Below are 17,943 nucleotides of genomic sequence, written 5' to 3' on the forward strand. Positions count from 1 at the left end.
TTTTTTTTTTTTTTTTTTTTGCCAGAATTTTGCTAGACTCAAATTTGAGATCTTCCAAGTTTTGGGATGGCAGATGTATACACCTTGCTAGCTACAGTCTCTCATTATATTTATTTACTTATTTACTTGTTTATTGTTTTGGGCACATGTATGTGGTGTGCATGTGTGCTTGTATGTGTGGGGGACACGTGTGAAGAGGACAGAGATGACCTTAAGATGTCTTTTTTTTTGGTTTTTCGAGGTACGGTCTCACTCTGGTCCAGGCTGACCTGCAATTCACTATGTAGTCTCAGGGTGTCCTCGAACTCAAGGTGATCCTCCTACTTCTGCCTCCTGAATGCTGGGATTAAAGGTATGCACCACCATGCTAGGCTGTCTTGTTTTTTTTTTTGTTGTTGTTGTTTGTTTGTTTTTTGATATTTTTGAGGTAGGGTCTTGCTCTAGCCCAGGATGACTTGGAATTCACTCTGTATTCCCAGGCTGGCCTCAAACTCATGGCAATCTTCCTACGTCTGCCTCCTGAATGCTGGGATTAAAGGTCTGTGCCACCAAGCCTGGCTCCTTACTTTTAAAAATAGGGTTTATTTATTCATTTGTGTGTGAGAGAGAGAGAGAAAGAGAGAGAGAGAGAGAGAGAGAGAGAGGGAGGGAGAGGGAGAGGGAGAGAGAGAGAGAGGAGAAGAGAAAGAAGGGACTGGAGAAATGGCTCAGTGGGTAAAGGCATTTGTTTGCAGGGCCTAATAGCCCAGGTTTGATGTTCGATTCCCCAGTACCCACATAAAGCCAGATGCACAGAGTGGCACCTCCATCTGGAAGTGGTTTGCAGTGTTTTGAGGCCTCGGCCCACCCATTCTCTCTCTCTCCCCCCGTGCTCTTTTCCTTCCTTCCTTTCTTTCTTTCTTTTCTTTCTTTCTTTTTTTTTTTTTTTGGTTTTTCGAGGTGGGGTCTCACTCTAGCTCATGCTGACCTGGAATTCATTAGGTAGTCTCAGGGTGGCCTCGAACTCAAGGCAATCCTCCTACCTCTGCCTCCCGAGTGCTGGGATTAAAGGTGTACACCACCATGCCTGTCTTGTACTCTTTTTCTTTCAAATAATTAAAAAAAAAAAAAAAGATAGAGAATAAGTGTTGCCACTGAAAACTAACTCTAGACGCATGTGCCACTTTGTGCAACTGGCTTTAAGTGGGTACTGGGGAATTGAACTTGGGTCCACAGGCTTTGCAAGCAAGCACCTTTAACCAGTGACTCATCTTCTCAGCCCTTCACCCTATTTCTTGAGACAAGATCTCTAATTGAACCCAGAGCTCACAGATTTGGCTAGACTAGCTAGCCAGCAAGTGCCAGGGATCGCCCTGTCTGCACCACCCCAGAGTTGGGATCACAGATGCATGGCACCATGCCCAGCATTTTGGCATGGGTCCTAGGAACCCGAAATGCAGAACTCATGCTTGCACACTCCTTGTTTCTTCCTATTCTACTTGTGAAAAACTGAGGCCCAGAAAGGGGACAGGACTTGTGTTTCATCCACCATGCAAGCCACGGGCCCTGGGCTTTGCTTTCCAGACCTTTCTGTGCAGGGTGTTACCCTGGAGTGGCTTCCTTGGAACATTTTTTTCTTTTTTGTTTGGAAAGGAAGAATATTTATCAGTGTGCAGCTGGCAGGCAGGGCAGGGCTGAGAGCCCTGATCAAGGTCAGGAGAGGTACTAGCGGCAGAACCTCAGACGCCCCCGTGGAGGAGTTGGAAGCCAAGCCAAGATCTCCAAGTGAAATCCCACGTATAGCTGGCTTGCAGGAAGTGGTCGATAAGATTAGGGTTGGGGACACCGTCTAGTCTCTCTGTACTGAGGCTTGTCTAGGTCTTCTCTCTGCCCTGTAATTTTGGGCTGTGTGACTCATGGGAAGAGCGCAGGACAAACACACTCCAGGCACCGGGAGGGGCCCCTCCTGCCTTTCCTGGTTCTGAAGGGATCCTGGGGCAGCACACCGCGAATCCCATTGGAGCCTGGGTTGCCTGGGACCGGCCAGCTCCTGGCTCCCTTGGAGCAGCTCTGAGTCTCCCAACTGACTGTGGACTTGGATCTTGTTCACAAGTGGGTTTAGCCATGTTGGAGACCTTCTTGGAAGAGACGGTAAGGATGGACGGAAAGAAGGAAGGAGGGAAAGAGGAACTGGGGATTTTAGGAGCTTGGCTTTTTGGAATCATTCCTTTTGGAATCTGAAAGTCAGAACTACACTTCCTGGGGCACGGGATGTGGCTCCGTTAGAGTGCTTGCCTGGTGTGTACAAAGCCCCGAGTTCCCTCCCCAGCGCCCCATTACCTGAGTGTCCTAACACTTACCTGTAATCCCACATTGAGAAGGTGGAGGCAGAAGGATCAGAAGTTCAAGGTCATCCTTGGCTACGTAGTGAGTTTGAGGCTAGCCTGGGCTCCATGAAGCCCTATCTAAAGAAAACTACAATTCTAGAGCTCCAGGTTCTGGGGATAGCGAGAGCAGCCCAGCAGACATCCCCCAAAAGAGCAGGAAGCATCTTGTCATCAGTCAATCGAGGACGAGGCTCAGACTGTTCTGAGGAAGTCCTGCAGTTGAACAGAGACTTCCCTGCTTTCTTTTCTTTTTTCTTTCCTTCATTTACTTTTCGAGGTAGGGTCTCACTGTAGCCCAGGCTGACCTGGAACTCACTGTGTAGCCTCAGGCTGGCCTCGAACTCAGAGCGATCCTTCTACCTTAGCTTCCTGGTGCTGTGATTAAAGGTGTGCACCACCACTCCCTGCTTTGTGAACCTTATTTCTTTTTTTTAAAGTAATTTGTCTTTGTTTTTGTTTTTCAAGGTAGGGTCTCACTCTAGTCCAGGCTGACCTGGAATTCACTATGTAGTCTCAAGTGTGGCCTTGAACTCATAGTGATCCTCCTACTTCTGCCTCCCGAATAAGGCGTGTGCCACCATGCCTGGCTTAAAATAATTTCTAATAAATTAATTATGGACTTTGTGAAAAAATCATGTATTGGTCATATTTCCATTAGGTGATACTCTTATGCCTGCTCTCTCCTGCCCCCATTCCAGTGAGGGAACTCCTCAGTGGGGTTATTGATATTCACCCTGGGGTCGTGAATGCATGTCAGTCTCTGTGGTGGAAAGGGGAATGCCTCAGGATACACCTTTTCACCTTATGGCTCTTACAATCATTCCAGACACCCATCTCATTAACGTGGGTCCTGGGGAATTGAACCTGGGTTCTTTGGCTTTGCAGGCAAATGCCTTAACCACTAAGGCATCCCTCCAGGCCCCTGGTTGAGTTTTGAGTATCCTCAGTGTCCATCTTCATCTCCGTGGAGCTGGTTGTCAGGCTAGCAGTAAGAGCAGCAATGATCACCAAGTCTTCTGTTATGTCTCCTGGGCCCTGGCAGATGTGATAGAGGTGGCTCACTTTGGGCTAAGCAGTCGTCTTTTCTTGCTGTACTGATGGATCTTGGTTCTCCCCAGCCTTCTCTCCCATCTGTAAACAAACAAACAAACAAATAAATCTAGATTCTCCAACAAAGAGTGAAAGCAGTATGTATTAGAGGGAATAGAAATAAGCAGTTATTTAAGAGACATTTTGACCCTTGTGGTCCTGCTTTCTAAGACACTGTTAGTCACTTATGCTAGTGGGTAATAACATAGGTGAACTGGGCAGTTTCGGGGTTCTTCATGAACTGAGTATACCAATGTGACAGCATTAGCATGATCCCCAGACCCAGCACCTCCCGGGGGGCCACTCAGAGCAGCTGGTTTTGATTTTCAATCACAGCTCAGTGTGTCCTTGAACTTCAGACCCTCCTGCCTCAGCCTCCCCAGTGTTGGCATTATAGGCACTGCCATGCAAGGCTTGCACGGCTTTTGAAGACAGGGTCTAATGTGTTGCTGAGGCTGGTCTCTAACTCCGGGGTTTAAGCAATCTTCCAGCCTCAGCCTCCAGGGTACGTTGGGACCTTTTGAAGTTGCAAATGAACACGAGATGCTTGTGCCACTTTTTGTGTTTGGCTTGGGATTTCAATTCTATACAGGCCCTCAGGCTTTGCAAGCAAGCAACTTTAAATACTGTACCATCTTTCCAGCCCCTCCCCTCCCCACCAGCATTGCCTTTTGATAAGCATGTGTGTCCTTTTTTTTCTTTAAAAAAATATTTTACTTACTCATTTGCCAGTAGAGAGAGAATGGGTGTGCCGGGGCCTCCAGCCCCTGCAAACAAACTCCAGATGCATGCACCACCTTGTGCATCTGTCTTTACAAGGGTGCTGGGGAATCAAACAAACCTAGGTCATTAGGCTTTGCAGACCAGCTCCTTAACCACTGATCCATCTCTCCAGCTTGGTTTTGTTTTTTAGTTTCTGTGGTGGCGATGGGTGTTGAAATCAGGCAAGCACTTTATCGCTGAGCCACGTCCCTAGCCCCTCACTGCTGGATTCTAGACAAGCGCTCTACTTCGGAGCTGCATCTCCTGTGACCCATGTGTATCCTTTTCCATTAGGCAGGATGATCGCAGGTCACGGGAGAGGAGTCTCGGGTTCCTTTTCATGGCCTTCTGCCCCAGTGCCTCCTGAGCAGAGTTCTGGCTAGGCTGGTTTCAGACAGCACGTGGGTGTCCAGGCACTACGATGCTCGTAATGTAAGATTTTTAACAAATCTTAGTGGCCTCTTAGCCCCTTTGTGTTTTGTTTCCTCATTCGTTCTTTCACTTACCAAACGCTGAGTGAGCTATTGCCACTTGCCAAGTACTGTTCTAAATGCCAGGAGCATAGTATGTTCAGAGCAGGGTGGAGCCATATTCTGGAAAAAGGCCATAATGTGACAACACTTCCTAGAATGATTATAAAAGTTATTGTGGGGGCTGGGGAGATGGCTTAGGGGTTAAGGCGCTTGCTGGAGAAGACTAAGGACCCAGGTTCGATTCCCTAGGACCCACAAAAGCCAGATGCACAAGGTGTCACATGCATCTGGAGTTTTTTGCAGTGGCGGGGGGCTCTGGCACGTCCATTCTATCTGCCTCTTTCTCTCTCCCTCTCACTCCAATAAATAAACAAATAAAAAGTTATTTTGGAGCCGGGCGTGGTGGCGCACGCCTTTAATCCCAGCACTCGGGAGGCAGAGGTAGGAGGATCGCCAAGAGTTCAAAGCCACCCTGAGAATACATAGTGAATTCCAGGTCAGCCTGAGCCAGAGTGAGACCCTACCTCGAAAAAAAAAAAAAAAAGTTATTTTGGCACATACTAGGTATACAATGAAAGTTGACCCTTTCTCCCATTTTAATTAAAAATTTTAAATATTTTATTTTTATTTATTTATTGGAGAGACAGAGAAAAAAAATATGGGTGTGCCTGTCACAAAGCCCCAGTGATTTTCCAGTCTCCACCCCTCCTCCCTCTGTGGGCTGGGGATACAGACATGTGTGGCTACACCCAGCTTTTTACATGGTTTCCAGAGTGTTTGATTTGGCAGTCTCCAGCCCTAGAGACCTTCATCTTTAGACAGCAAGTGCTCTCGCTACTGAGCCCTCTCTCCAGCACATGCCCAATACTTTTATATGTGTACTGTGACTGAACTCGGGTTCTCATGTTAACACGTGCTTGCCAGGCAAGCATTCTCCCCACGAGGCCATCTCTTAGGACCCTTCATTAAAAAAACAAAAACAACAAAAATCTATTTATTTGAGAGAGAGAGAGAATGGGCACACCAGGGCCTCTAGCCACTGGGAACAAAATCTAGATGCATGTGCCACCGTATGCATCTGGCTTTATGTGGGTCCTGAGGAATCGAACCCAGGTTGTAGCCTTTGAAGGCAAGCACCTTAACTGTTGAGCCATCTGTCCAGGGACAAGGTACTCCTTCTCTTTTTGTTTTTTCAAGGCAGGGTCTTGCTGTAGTCCAGGCTGATCTGGAATTCACTCTTAGTCTGAGGGTGGCCTCAAGCTCACAGCAATCCTCCTACCTCTGCCTCCCAAGTACTGGGATTAAAGGCGTGCGCCACCACGCCCCACAAGGTGCTCAATTTTTTAAGCATACAAAATAATAGGTTTCACTATGACTTGTTTTGTTTTGTTTTGTTTTTTCTTCTGGGCTCTCACCCTAGCCCAGACTAACCTGGAACTCACTTTGTAGCCCAGCTGGCCTTGAATTTACAATACTCCCATCTCTACCTCCTGAGTGATGTCATTAAAGTTATGAAACACCATGCTTGGACGTTATTTCAGTTATTTAAAAAATGGTGATTTTAAGGCTGGAGAGATGGCTTAGCGGTTAAGGCACTTGCCTGCAAAACCAAAGGACCCAGATTTGATTCCCCAGTACCCATGTAAGCCAGATGCGCAGAGTAGAGCTTGTGTCTGGAGTTCCTTGCAGTGGCTAGAAGACTTGGTGCACCAATTCTCATTCTCTCTCTACTTGAAAATAAATAAAAATACTTTAAAATGTTAAATAAGGGCTGGAGAGATTGCTTAGTGGTTAAGGCACTTGTGTGCAAAACCGAAGGACACAGGTTCGGATCCCCAGGACCCATGCAAACCAGATGCACAAGGTGGCACATGCATCTGGAGTTCTAGAGGCCCTGGCACACCCATTCTCTATCTGCCTCTCTCTCGAATAAATGAATAAATTTAAATATATATAATAATTTTTTAAAAAACAGGTAATTTTAGGCTGGGCATGGTGGTGCACACCTTTAATCCCAGCCCCTGGGAGGCAGAGGTAGGAGGATTGTTGTGAGTTCAAGGCCACCCTGGAATTACAGAATATGTTCCAGGTCAGCCTGGGCTAGAGTGAGATCTTATCTTGAAAACGGCCAAAATAAATTTGTAATTTTACCCATAGCATACGGAGTGTATAGAAACCAATATAATTATTTACTGTTAAAAACAATAAGCCAGGCGTGATAGTACATGCCTTTAACCCCAGCATTTGGGAGACAGAGGTAGGATGATAGCTGTGAGTTCAAGGCCATCCTGAGACTACATAGTGAATTCCAGGTCAGCCTTGACCAGAATGAGACCCTCAAAAAACCAAACAACAAAAAATTAATAATAAGAAGTACTTCTTGAGCTACCTGCCAGGGTTCTTGGCTAGTTTCCATGAGCCTGGGTAAGATATTAACCAGCTTGCAATCCTTGACTTTCTTGTTTAAGATGTTATCAGAAAGTCTATGGGGCAAGAGGTTCATGAGTTAAGCAGTAGCTAGGGAAACCAAGGGAAAAGAGGAATATTATGCAAGATTTCTTAGAGAATAGAAGCCACATGAATAAGTTACTATATCTTTTTTGCAAAAAATATAATGCATAAATAAAGAAGCAGAGTTTTTTAAAAAAAGAAGTACTTCTTATGATTATCATTGCCACTGTTTATTAATCATTTTTATTTGTTTATTTGCTTTGGTTTAATTTTTTATTTCAGAGAGCTGGAAAGAAGCAGCGAAAGAGGGAGGGAGAGAAGGAGAGAGAATGGATGTGCCAGGGCCTTCAGCCACTGCAAAACAACTCCAGATACGTGTGCCACCATGTGCATCTGGCTTACATGGGTCCTAGGGTATCAAAGCAGAATATTCATAGGCAAGCATCTTAACTGCTAAGCCATCTTTTCAGCCCATTTATCTTCATTTATTTGCATTCTGAGACAAGGTCTCACTGTGTAGTCCAGACTGGACTCAAACTTGGCTGTGATTATCCTTCCTCTGCCTCCTCAGCGCTGGACTGATAGGGATGTGCCACCACACCTGGTTCTGTTATTAAATGTCCTTAAGTTGAAGCTGGTTCCCACACATGGCACACAGGTCCCTAGACCAGGTTTGAAGCTCTTATGCTATGTACAGATAGAAAAGAAATCAGATCCAGAAGGGTGAGTTTGGTGAAACACACAAGAAATCCTACTGCAGGAAGATCAAGAGTTCCAGATCTGCCAGGTCTCCATGGTGAGAACTTGACTCTGAAAAGGTGGGGAGAGTCTGGGGGCATGGCTCAGGAATAGACCACTTGTCTAGATTCACAGTGAGGGGCTGGGGGCGTGGCTCAGGAATAGACCACTTGTCTAGATTCACAGTGAGGGGCTGGGGGCGTAGCTCAGAGGTAGAGCACCTGTCTAGGATCCATAGTGAGGGGCTGGGGGCGTGGGTCAGAGGTAGAGCACTTGTCTAGAATCCACAGTGAGGGGCTGGGGCGTGGCTCAGAGGTAGAGCACTTGTCTAGATCCACAGTGAGGGGTTGGGGCGTGGCTCAGAGGTAGAGCACTTGTCTAGATCCACAGTGAGGGGCTGGAGGCGTGGCTCAGAGGTAGAGCACTTGTCTAGATCCACAGTGAGGGGCTGGGGGCGTGGCTCAGAGGTAGAGCACTTGTCTAGATCCACAGTGAGGGGCTGGGGGTGTGGCTCAGAGGTAGAGCACTTGTCTAGATCCACAGTGAGGGGCTGGGGACATGGCTCAGATGTAGAGCACTTGTCTAGAATCCACAGTGAGGGGCTGGGGGCGTGGCTCAGAGGTAGAGCACTTGTCTAGATCCACAGTGAGGGGCTGGGGGCGTGGCTCAGAGGTAGAGCACTTGTCTAGATCCACAGTGAGGGGCTGGGGACATGGCTCAGAGATAGAGCACTTGTCTAGGATCCAAAGTGAGGGGCTGGGGCGTGGCTCAGAGGTAGAGCACCTGTCTAGAGTCCACAGTGAGGGGCTGGGGGCGTGGCTCAGAGGTAGAGCACTTGTCTAGATCCACAGTGAGGGGCTGGGGGCGTGGCTCAGAGGTAGAGCACTTGTCTAGAGTCCACAGTGAGGGGCTGGGGGCGTGGCTCAGAGGCAGAGCACTTGTCTAGATCCACAGTGAGGGGCTGGGGGCGTGGCTCAGAGGTAGAGCACTTGTCTAGATCCACAGTGAGGGGCTGGGGGCGTGGCTCAGAGGTAGAGCACTTGTCTAGATCCACAGTGAGGGGCTGGGGGCGTGGCTCAGAGGTAGAGCACTTGTCTAGAATCCACAGTGAGGGGCTGGGGGTGTGGCTCAGAGGTAGAACACTTATCTAGGATCCAAAGTGAGGGGCTGGGGCGTGGCTCAGAGGTAGAGCACTTGTCTAGGATCCAAAGTGAGGGGCTGGGGTGTGGCTCAGAGGTAGAGCACTTGTCTAGATCCACAGTGAGGGGCTGGGGCGTGGCTCAGAGGTAGAGCACTTGTCTAGATCCACAGTGAGGGGCTGGGGGCGTGGCTCAGAGGTAGAGCACTTGTCTAGATCCACAGTGAGGGGCTGGGGGCGTGGCTCAGAGGTAGAGCACTTGTCTAGAGTCCACAGTGAGGGGCTGGGGGCATGGCTCAGAGGTAGAGCACTTGTCTAGAGTCCACAGTGAGGGGCTGGGGGCGTGGCTCAGAGGTAGAGCACTTGTCTAGATCCACAGTGAGGGGCTGGGGGCGTGGCTCAGAGGTAGAGCACTTGTCTAGATCCACAGTGAGGGGCTGGGGGCGTGGCTCAGAGGTAGAGCACTTGTCTAGATCCACAGTGAGGGGCTGGGGGCGTGGCTCAGAGGTAGAGCACTAGTCTAGAGTCCACAGTGAGGGGCTGGGGCGTGGCTCAGAGGTAGAGCACTTGTCTAGATCCACAGTGAGGGGCTGGGGGCGTGGCTCAGAGGTAGAGCACTTGTCTAGAATCCACAGTGAGGGGCTGGGGGCGTGGCTCAGAGGTAGAGCACTTGTCTAGATCCACAGTGAGGGGCTGGGGGCGTGGCTCAGAGGTAGAGCACTTGTCTAGGATCCACAGTGAGGGGCTGGGGGCGTGGCTCAGAGGTAGAGCACTTGTCTAGAGTCCACAGTGAGGGGCTGGGGGCGTGGCTCAGAGGTAGAGCACTTGTCTAGGATCCACAGTGAGGGGCTGGGCCAAGGCTCAGAGGTAGAGCACTTGTCTAGATCCACAGTGAGGGGCTGGGGGCGTGGCTCAGAGGTAGAGCACTTGTCTAGATCCACAGTGAGGGGCTGGGGGCGTGGCTCAGAGGTAGAGCACTTGTCTAGATCCACAGTGAGGGGCTGGGGGCGTGGCTCAGAGGTAGAGCACTAGTCTAGAGTCCACAGTGAGGGGCTGGGGGCGTGGCTCAGAGGTAGAGCCCTTGTCTAGATCCACAGTGAGGGGCTGGGGGCGTGGCTCAGAGGTAGAGCCCTTGTCTAGATCCACAGTGAGGGGCTGGGGGTGTGGCTCAGAGGTAGAGCACTTGTCTAGAGTCCACAGTGAGGGGCTGGGGCGTGGATAGACGGGAATTGGACAATAGAGAGGGACTGAGAAAACACTGGTGCTGATTGCCTTGGTCTCTGTTCACTAAGGAAGTGCCACCAAACAGTCCTGTGACAAGTACAGAAATTCCCCTCCCCTGTAATCAGCAGTAGCTGAGTAGGTGGGGTGGAAGGTGGAGTTGGAGGTGGTGTCTGATGACGGCAGCGGCTGACCCACACCAGGCTCGCTGCGCCGCAGTCCTCTCCTGAACACGTCCATTGAACACGCCGAGTACTCACAGCGCTCCCTAAGGTAGGTCCCTTTTCCAGACTGAAGCCCAGAGAAGGTAGGCAACTAGCTGGGGGTCGCACAGCTGTGGAGGCCTTGAGTTTTGTTTTGTTTGACTTTATTTGGTTGTTTTGACCCAGGGTTTTACTCTGTAGCACAGACTGGTCCTGAACTCACTATGTACCCAGAGGGCCTCAGCTCTCCACAGTCCTTGTGCCTCAGTCTTCCAAGTACTAGAAAGACAGCTGAGTTCATAATTTTTTTTTTTTTTTTGAGGTAGGGTCTCACTCTAGCCCAGGCTGACCTGGAATTCACTAGGTAGTTTCAGGCTGGCCTCGAACTCATGGTGATCTTCCTACCTATACCTCCAGAGTGCTGGGATTAAAGGCATGTGCCACCACACCTGGCTTAATATTTTCATTTTTTGGTTTCTTGAGGTAGGGTCTCACTGTAGCCCAGGCTGACCTGGAATTCACTTTGTACTCTCAGGGTGGCCTCGAACTCTTGGCGATCCTCATACCTCTGCCTCCCGAACACTGAGATTAAAGGCGTGTGCCACCATGCCCAGCTAATATTTTATTTTTATTTGAGAGAGAGAGAGGCAGGTAGAGAAAGAAAGAGTGAGAGAATGGGTGTACCAGGGTCTCCAGCCACTTCAAACAAACTCCAGACACGTGCACCACCTTGTGCACCTGGTTTACATGGGTTCTGGGGAATCAAACATGGATCCTTTGGCTTCACAGGCAAGCATCTTAACCACTCAGCCATCTCTCCAGCCCAACAGCTGAGTTTTTAAATGCTGGGTGCTTTTTACTCTCAGGATGAAAATGGTAGAGTCACAAACTTGGGAGAAGTGTCCTCTGAACTGCTACCTGGCAGAGCCAGGAGTGTCCCAACTTCCTTTCTGCCCTTCCGGTTTCGTCAACATAAGCTGGAGTGCTGGGTAGCAACAGACAACCCATAGTAGTCAGCGAGAGTGGCTGGGAGCATCCCCTCCTGCCTGGGTCCACCCACTGCCCCAGGCTCCCTGGCATGCGTTTCAAATGCATTCACCCCGCAAGGTCTCCCCAGATCAGGGAGGTAGGCCCACCCCCTGTGACTCACGTCTCAGGAGAGGAAACAGGAAACAGGCTGCTGTGACTGTCACCAAAGTCTTCAGGGCCACCTGCTACCTTACTGCTGTCCAGCTCTGGTGGTTCTCAGACGTGGGGACATTCCAGGGCGCAGGCATCTGGTGTGGGACCGCTGTGGCTGCAAGGCGCTCTGCGCCCTGCCTAGCTGAGGGCTCGTAGGTAAGGTACCTCGGCGTCTCTGCCTCTGGCTGCAGGATGACGTTGTATACATACCAAAGTCAGAGGGAAACGTTCTGATACAATGTTCAAAGCTGCCAGGAGGCTGTCTGGCAGACACTGGAAAGTGCTTAGTAAGCGAATATTATCTTTACCAATACTACAATATGATTATTAGCATTATTATTGTTGCCAGAGGATTATGTCACTTTACTACCAACAGAGAGTGAAAGTGAGAGCAAGAGAGAGAGAGAGGGAAAAACTGGGTGCTCCAGGGCCTCCTGGCCCTGCAGACCAACTCCAGATGCACACACCACTTTGTTCATCTGGTTTTCCATGGGTACTAGGGGAATCGAATCCCAGGTGGACATGATTTGCAATGAAGTGACGTTAATCACTGAGCCATCCCCCCAGCCCCGTTTTTGGACAAAGTGTCTCTCGGGTATCCCTGGCTGTTTGTTTTTTTTTTTGAGGTAGGGTCTCACTCTAGCCCAGGCTGACCTGGAATTCACTATGCAGTCTCAGGACGGCCTCAAACTCACAGCAATCCTCCTACCTCTGCCTCCCGAGTGCTGGGATTAAAGGCGTGCGCCACCACACTTGGCTTTTTTTTTTTTTTTAATGCAAACAGTTTTGGGCCTGGAGAGATGGCTCAGTCTCTGAGGTGCTCGCCTGCAAAGCCTAATAACCTGGGGCCGATTCTCCAACACCCATGTAAAGCCAGATGTACAAAGTGGTGCATGGAGTTTGCTAGAGGCCCTGGTGCTCCCATTCTCTCTCTCTCTCTTTCTGCTTATAAATAGATAAGAATATTTTAAAACATAATTTTTATATAGGTATGTAACTATCTAAATACATATACAGCCATTTCTCTGCAGTATAGTAGCATGTGTGTATCAACATAAAAGTGTGTGTGTGTGTGTGTGTGTATGTGTATATATATATATATATATATATATATATATATATATATATATATATATAATTTTTTTCCCCAAGGTAAGGTCTCCCTCTAGCCCAGGCTGACCTGGAACTCACTATGTAGTCTCAGGCTGGCCTCACTCACAGTGATCCTCCTGCTTCTGCCAGCCAAGTGCTGAGATTAAAGGTCTGTGCCACCATGCCCGGCTTTAGTAACAATTTTGACATCAACAGTAATGCACTAAGTGTATCCTCAGCTCTGAATGTATCCACGTCTATTGAAACAGTAGGAACATCACTTCTAAGTTAGTCTATGCTGAGGCAAGTGGAGGCTCATGATTATTGTTTCACTGGCTTTTGTACTTTAGAAGATAATCAGTTAAGGGCTGGAGAGATGGCTTAGCAGTTAAGGCACTTGCCTGTGAAGACTAAGGGCCCATGTTCCCCTCCCCAGATCCCATGTAAGCCAGATGCACAACAGCGATGCACGGGCAAGGTCACACACGCGCACTAGGTGGTGCACACGTCGGGAGTCCGATTACAGTGGCTGGAGGCCTTGGTGTACCATCACACTCTCTCTCTCATCAAAAGGCCAGTCTGTTCAAATTTTGGCTCCTCTGTAAAAATATCATTTTGCCAGGCTGAGTTTGAACTTACTCTGTAGTCCAGGGTGATCCCGAACTCCTGCTCTTCTGCCTCCTCCTCCCAAGCACAGGGACTTCAAGGCGCACACTGTCACGTTCAGGTAGCACTTTTCACCTTGCGAAATACTGCCCACCTGGCTCCCTTATGCCTGCCTCCTCCTGCTGGAATTCAATTGACAAGGGAGGAAAAGCTGTTTCCTCTCCTGCTGTCCTCAGTGCCTTTGTCACCCCCAGAACAGAAATGTTTGGAGCTGGACCCAGGTTCGATTCCCCAGGACCCATGTAAGCCAGATGCATAAGGTGGCGCATGGGTCTGGAGTGTGTTTGCAGTGGCTGGAGGCCCTGGCATGTCTATTCTCTCTATCTGCCTCTTTCTCTCTCAAATAAATAAATACATAAAATTTTTTTTTTAAATACAGTGTTTAGGATCTATGTTTGTTGAATGAACAAGTGAACACTAGGCAATCCAACTTTCCATTTGTCCTGATTCCCCAATGTTTTTTCTCACTGTAGCTCAGGCTGACCTGGAACTCATTCTGTAGCCCAGGCTGCTACTCACGGTGATCCTTCTACCTCAGCTTCCTGAGTGTTGGGATTAAAGTTGTGTGTACCACACCTGGCTTCTGCTTTCCCAATGTCAACATTACCTTAAACAATTGCTGTAACAGGATTTTTTTTTAATTTTTAAATTTTTATTAACATTTTCCATGATTATAAAAAAAAAATCCCATGGTAATTCCCTCCCTCCTCCCTGACACTTTCCGAATTTTTTTTTTTTTTTTTTTTGAGGCAAGGTCTTACTCTAGGCCAAGGCTGCCTCCAACTCATAGTGATCCTCTTACCTCCGCCTCTCCAACGCTGGGGTTACAGAGTGCTTCCTCCAACAGGCCCACCAAGGGTGGTTCTTTTTAACTTTAATTTATTTGAGAGAGACAGAGAGAAAATGGGTGATCAGGGCCTCTAGCCACTGCAGTCAAACTCCAGACACATGTGCCACCATGTACATCTGGTTTACATGGGAATTGGGGAATCAAACCTGGGTCCTTAGACTGTGTAGGCAAGCGCCTTAACCGCTGAGCCATCTCTCCAGTCCACACGTGATATTGGAGTTTCTGGTGGCTGGGCTGTCACTGCTCCAGGGTAACAAGCCTGTAGGCATTCTCCCGACTGTGTTCTCATCAAGTAACTGTCCCATCAGGTGTCTGGGCTCCAGATGGAGAACCGCTCCTTCAGCTACGAGCTTGAGTATGGAGATTACGCTGACCTCCCAGACGTCCCCGTGGACTGCGCAGATGGTGCCTGCCTCTCTTTGGACACCCTCCGCGTGGCCCCCCTCCTGCTGTACGCTGCCATCTTCCTGGTGGGCGTGCCAGGCAATGCCATGGTGGCTTGGGTGACCTGGAAGGAAGCCGTCCAGAGACTTGGGGCCACTTGGTTCCTGCACCTCGCTGTGGCCGACTTGCTGTGCTGTTTGTCTCTCCCGCTCCTAGCCGTGCCCATCGCCCAGAGGGAACACTGGCCCTATGGGGCACTGGGCTGCTGGCTGCTGCCCTCTGTCATCCTGCTATCCATGTACACCGGCGTACTCCTCCTGGCTGCTCTCAGCGCCGACCTCTGCCTGCTGGCCTTCAGGCCCCCCTGGTGGGCTGCCACTCGGAGGATACTCGGGGTACGGGTGGCACAGGGCACCGCATGGATGCTGGCCTTGCTGCTCACGGTGCCCTCTGCCATCCACCGTCGCCTACATCAAGAACATTTCCCCTCCCGCCTCGAGTGTGTCATGGACTACCAGGGCTCCGTCACCGCAGAGGCCATGGTGACCGCTGCCCGATTTCTCTTCGGTTTCCTGGGGCCACTGGTACTGGTGATTGGCTGCCACAGTGTCCTCCTGTGTCGAGTGTCCCGGCGCCACTGGCCACTGGGCACGGCTGTCATGGTGGGGTTTTTTGTTTGCTGGGCACCGTACCACATCCTGGGGGTGGTACTCACTGTGGCTACCCCTCACTCTGTGCTCCTGGCCCGGGCTTTGCGGGCTGAACCTTTGGTCGTGGGCCTGGCCCTGGCACACAGTTGCCTCAATCCCATGCTCTTCTTGTATTTTGGGAGGGGCCGACTCCGCCAGTCACTGCCAGCCGCCTGTCACTGGGCCCTGAGGGAGTCGCAGGATGAGGGCAGTGTGGTGAGCAAGCTATCTACCAGCCACGAGATGGTGTCAGAGGTGGAGGTGTAGGGAGAGGGGTGCTGCCTGTGAACCCCCTGGCCTGGTTCACCATGGAGCAGCCAGCCTCGGGCATAGCTGGGCACAGGAACATGATGGGGGCCGTGTTTTACTTTTCATGCAACAAACATCCATTCTGTGCTGGCCTTGTGGGAAGCCCTGGTATGGGCACTGGGGCATCAGTGGCTAGAACAGACACAAATCCTGCCCTCCAAGACCAGACACTCTAGAGGAGGAGCACACAAGTAAGCAGTCAAACACAGGAATGTGAACCGCGTCAAGCGCGGTAGGTGGCATCAACCTTAACAGGGACAAAGGGGACTGGGTGGGGAAGCAGAGGTCACCCGGGCTAGGTCCCCCAGGAAAGGTGGTATTTGAGTCAAAACCCGAATAATGGAGAGGGGAGCTGTTGGGTGAGGGGGTTGTGCAAATAATGAGGTAGGAACTGCTCAAGCTCAAAAACTAGATGAAGTTTATTTCAGCCAAGGCATGACCCAGCTGATCGATCAGGGACACAGCCAGACTTGGGAGCTGGAACTGCAACCTCAAAGGAGTGGCTTACAGGCTTTTTAAAGAAAAATCACAACCAGGTATTAGGCAAACTAGAGGAGGAGTGGGGTGACCTTTACCAGGATTGGTGGGTTCTAGGTGGAGAAATACATTGTAACCATGTAACTGTAGTTAAGAAACTAGTTGTTGCCGGGTGTGGTGACGCACACCTTTAATCCTAGCACTCAGGAGGCAGAGATAGGAGGATCACTGTGAGTTTGAGGCCACCCTGAGACTACATAGTTAATTCCAGGTCAGCCTGAGCCAGAATGAGACCTTACCTAAAAAAATATATATAAATAAATAAATAAAAGAAGAAACTAGTTGTTTTTGGTTTTAGGATGTTGGCAAATATAGAGGGTATAGAGAGAGCGGATCTCACTTTTTATTGATTGGCTCAGCTACAGGGATATACCTTTAACAAAACTACATGAACAATATGGAGAATGTTTAACAAAATGGAGTTCCTGAGGTCAGCTTACAAGATGGAGTTCTTATGGTTAGCTTAGTCCTTTCAGAGCCGTGCTTATATCGGAGGAAGAGCAAGTTCATAAGTCTCACTCCAAAGACACTCCCTCCAGGAAGCCCTCCCTGATTCACATCTCTCTCCCAGGGAAAAGGGCTCTCCCTGTCTTGGATTCTCAAACACAAGTTCCCAGATAAATTGTTCATCCTGCAAAGGTGACAGATGGACCTATTTAATTTCTTCGGATCCTTTTGCCTCCACCTCCCCAGTGCTGGGATTACAGGTGTGCACCAGCACGCCTTGAACCCCAGCAAATTGGGAAGAGGCAGAAGTGGGAGGATCGCAGTGAGCTCAAGGCCATTCCAAGACTACATAGTGAATTCCAGGTCAGCCTGGTCTAGAGCAAGACATTACCTCGAAAAGCAAACAAACTGAATTTGTTGCTCCCAGTCCTGTTGGTGGGCTGTGGCTCTTTCTTTGATTTCATATTTATTAATTTTTATTTTCCTTCCATTTAACAAATGTAGTCTTGGGCTGGAGAGATGGCTCAGTGGTTAAAGGTGCTTGCTTGAAAAGCCTGATGTCCCAGAAGCCAGGTGTGGTGGTGCATGCCTTTAATCCCAGCATTCAGGAGGCAGAGGTAGGAGGATTGCTGTGAGTTTGAGGCCACCCTGAGACTACGTAGTGAATTCCAGGTCAGCATGAGCTAGAGCGAGACCCTACCTCGAAAAACCAAACAGGGCTGGAGAGATGGCTTAGCGGTTAAGCGCTTGCCTGTGAAGCCTAAGGACCCCGGTTCGAGGATCGGTTCCCCAGGTCCCACGTTAGCCAGATGCACAAGGGGGCGCACGCGTCTGGAGTTCATTTGCAGAGGCTGGAAGCCCTGGCGCACCCATTCTCTCTCTCTCCCTCTACCTGTCTTTCTCTCTGTGTCTGTCAGTCTCAGATAAGTAAATAAAAACATGAACAAAAAAAAATTAGAAAAACCAAACAAAGAAAAAAAAAAGCCTGATGGCCCAGGTTCAGTTCCCCAGTACCCATGTAAAGTCAGATGCACAAAGTGACACATGCATCTGGAGCTCATTTGCAGTGGCAAGAGGCCCTGCCCTGCTTATTCTCTCTTTGTCTCTGATTACAGATAAATAAATGGTTTAATGTAGTTTTTTTGGAAACTGTAAGTAGGATGCTTAGTTTGTGCCTTTTTTGCTTTCTGGGTGTGGTGGCACACGCCTTTAATCTCAGTATTTGGGAGGGAGAGGATCATCATGAGTTTGAGGCCACTCTGAGACTACATAGTGAGTTCCAGGTGAGCGTGGGGAAGAAGAGCAAGTCTCTACCTCAAAAGAAGAAAGAGGAGGGGGGGAGGGAG

The 17,943-nt window shown here is 49.4% G+C and overlaps 1 protein-coding gene across 2 annotated transcripts; it reads left to right on the forward strand.

The window, feature by feature from the left end:
- The first annotated feature begins 2,051 nt into the window (after nucleotides 1–2,051).
- On the forward strand, nucleotides 2,052–16,305 carry C5ar2 (complement C5a receptor 2). 2 transcript variants are annotated; one of them, XM_045134037.1, is made up of 2 exons: nucleotides 2,052–2,130; nucleotides 14,540–16,305. In XM_045134037.1, the coding sequence occupies exons 1-2, from the start codon at nucleotides 2,104–2,106 to the stop codon at nucleotides 15,569–15,571; spliced, it is 1,059 nt and encodes a 352-aa protein (XP_044989972.1). In that variant the 5' UTR covers nucleotides 2,052–2,103; the 3' UTR covers nucleotides 15,572–16,305. The 2 variants fall into 2 exon arrangements, with proteins under 2 accessions (XP_044989972.1, XP_044989973.1); XM_045134038.1 differs by lacking the exon at nucleotides 2,052–2,130 and adding an exon at nucleotides 11,614–11,779.
- The last annotated feature ends 1,638 nt before the right edge of the window (nucleotides 16,306–17,943 follow it).

The sequence above is a fragment of the Jaculus jaculus genome, chromosome 14, assembly GCF_020740685.1.
Source record: "Jaculus jaculus isolate mJacJac1 chromosome 14, mJacJac1.mat.Y.cur, whole genome shotgun sequence".
NCBI lineage: Eukaryota > Metazoa > Chordata > Mammalia > Rodentia > Dipodidae > Jaculus > Jaculus jaculus.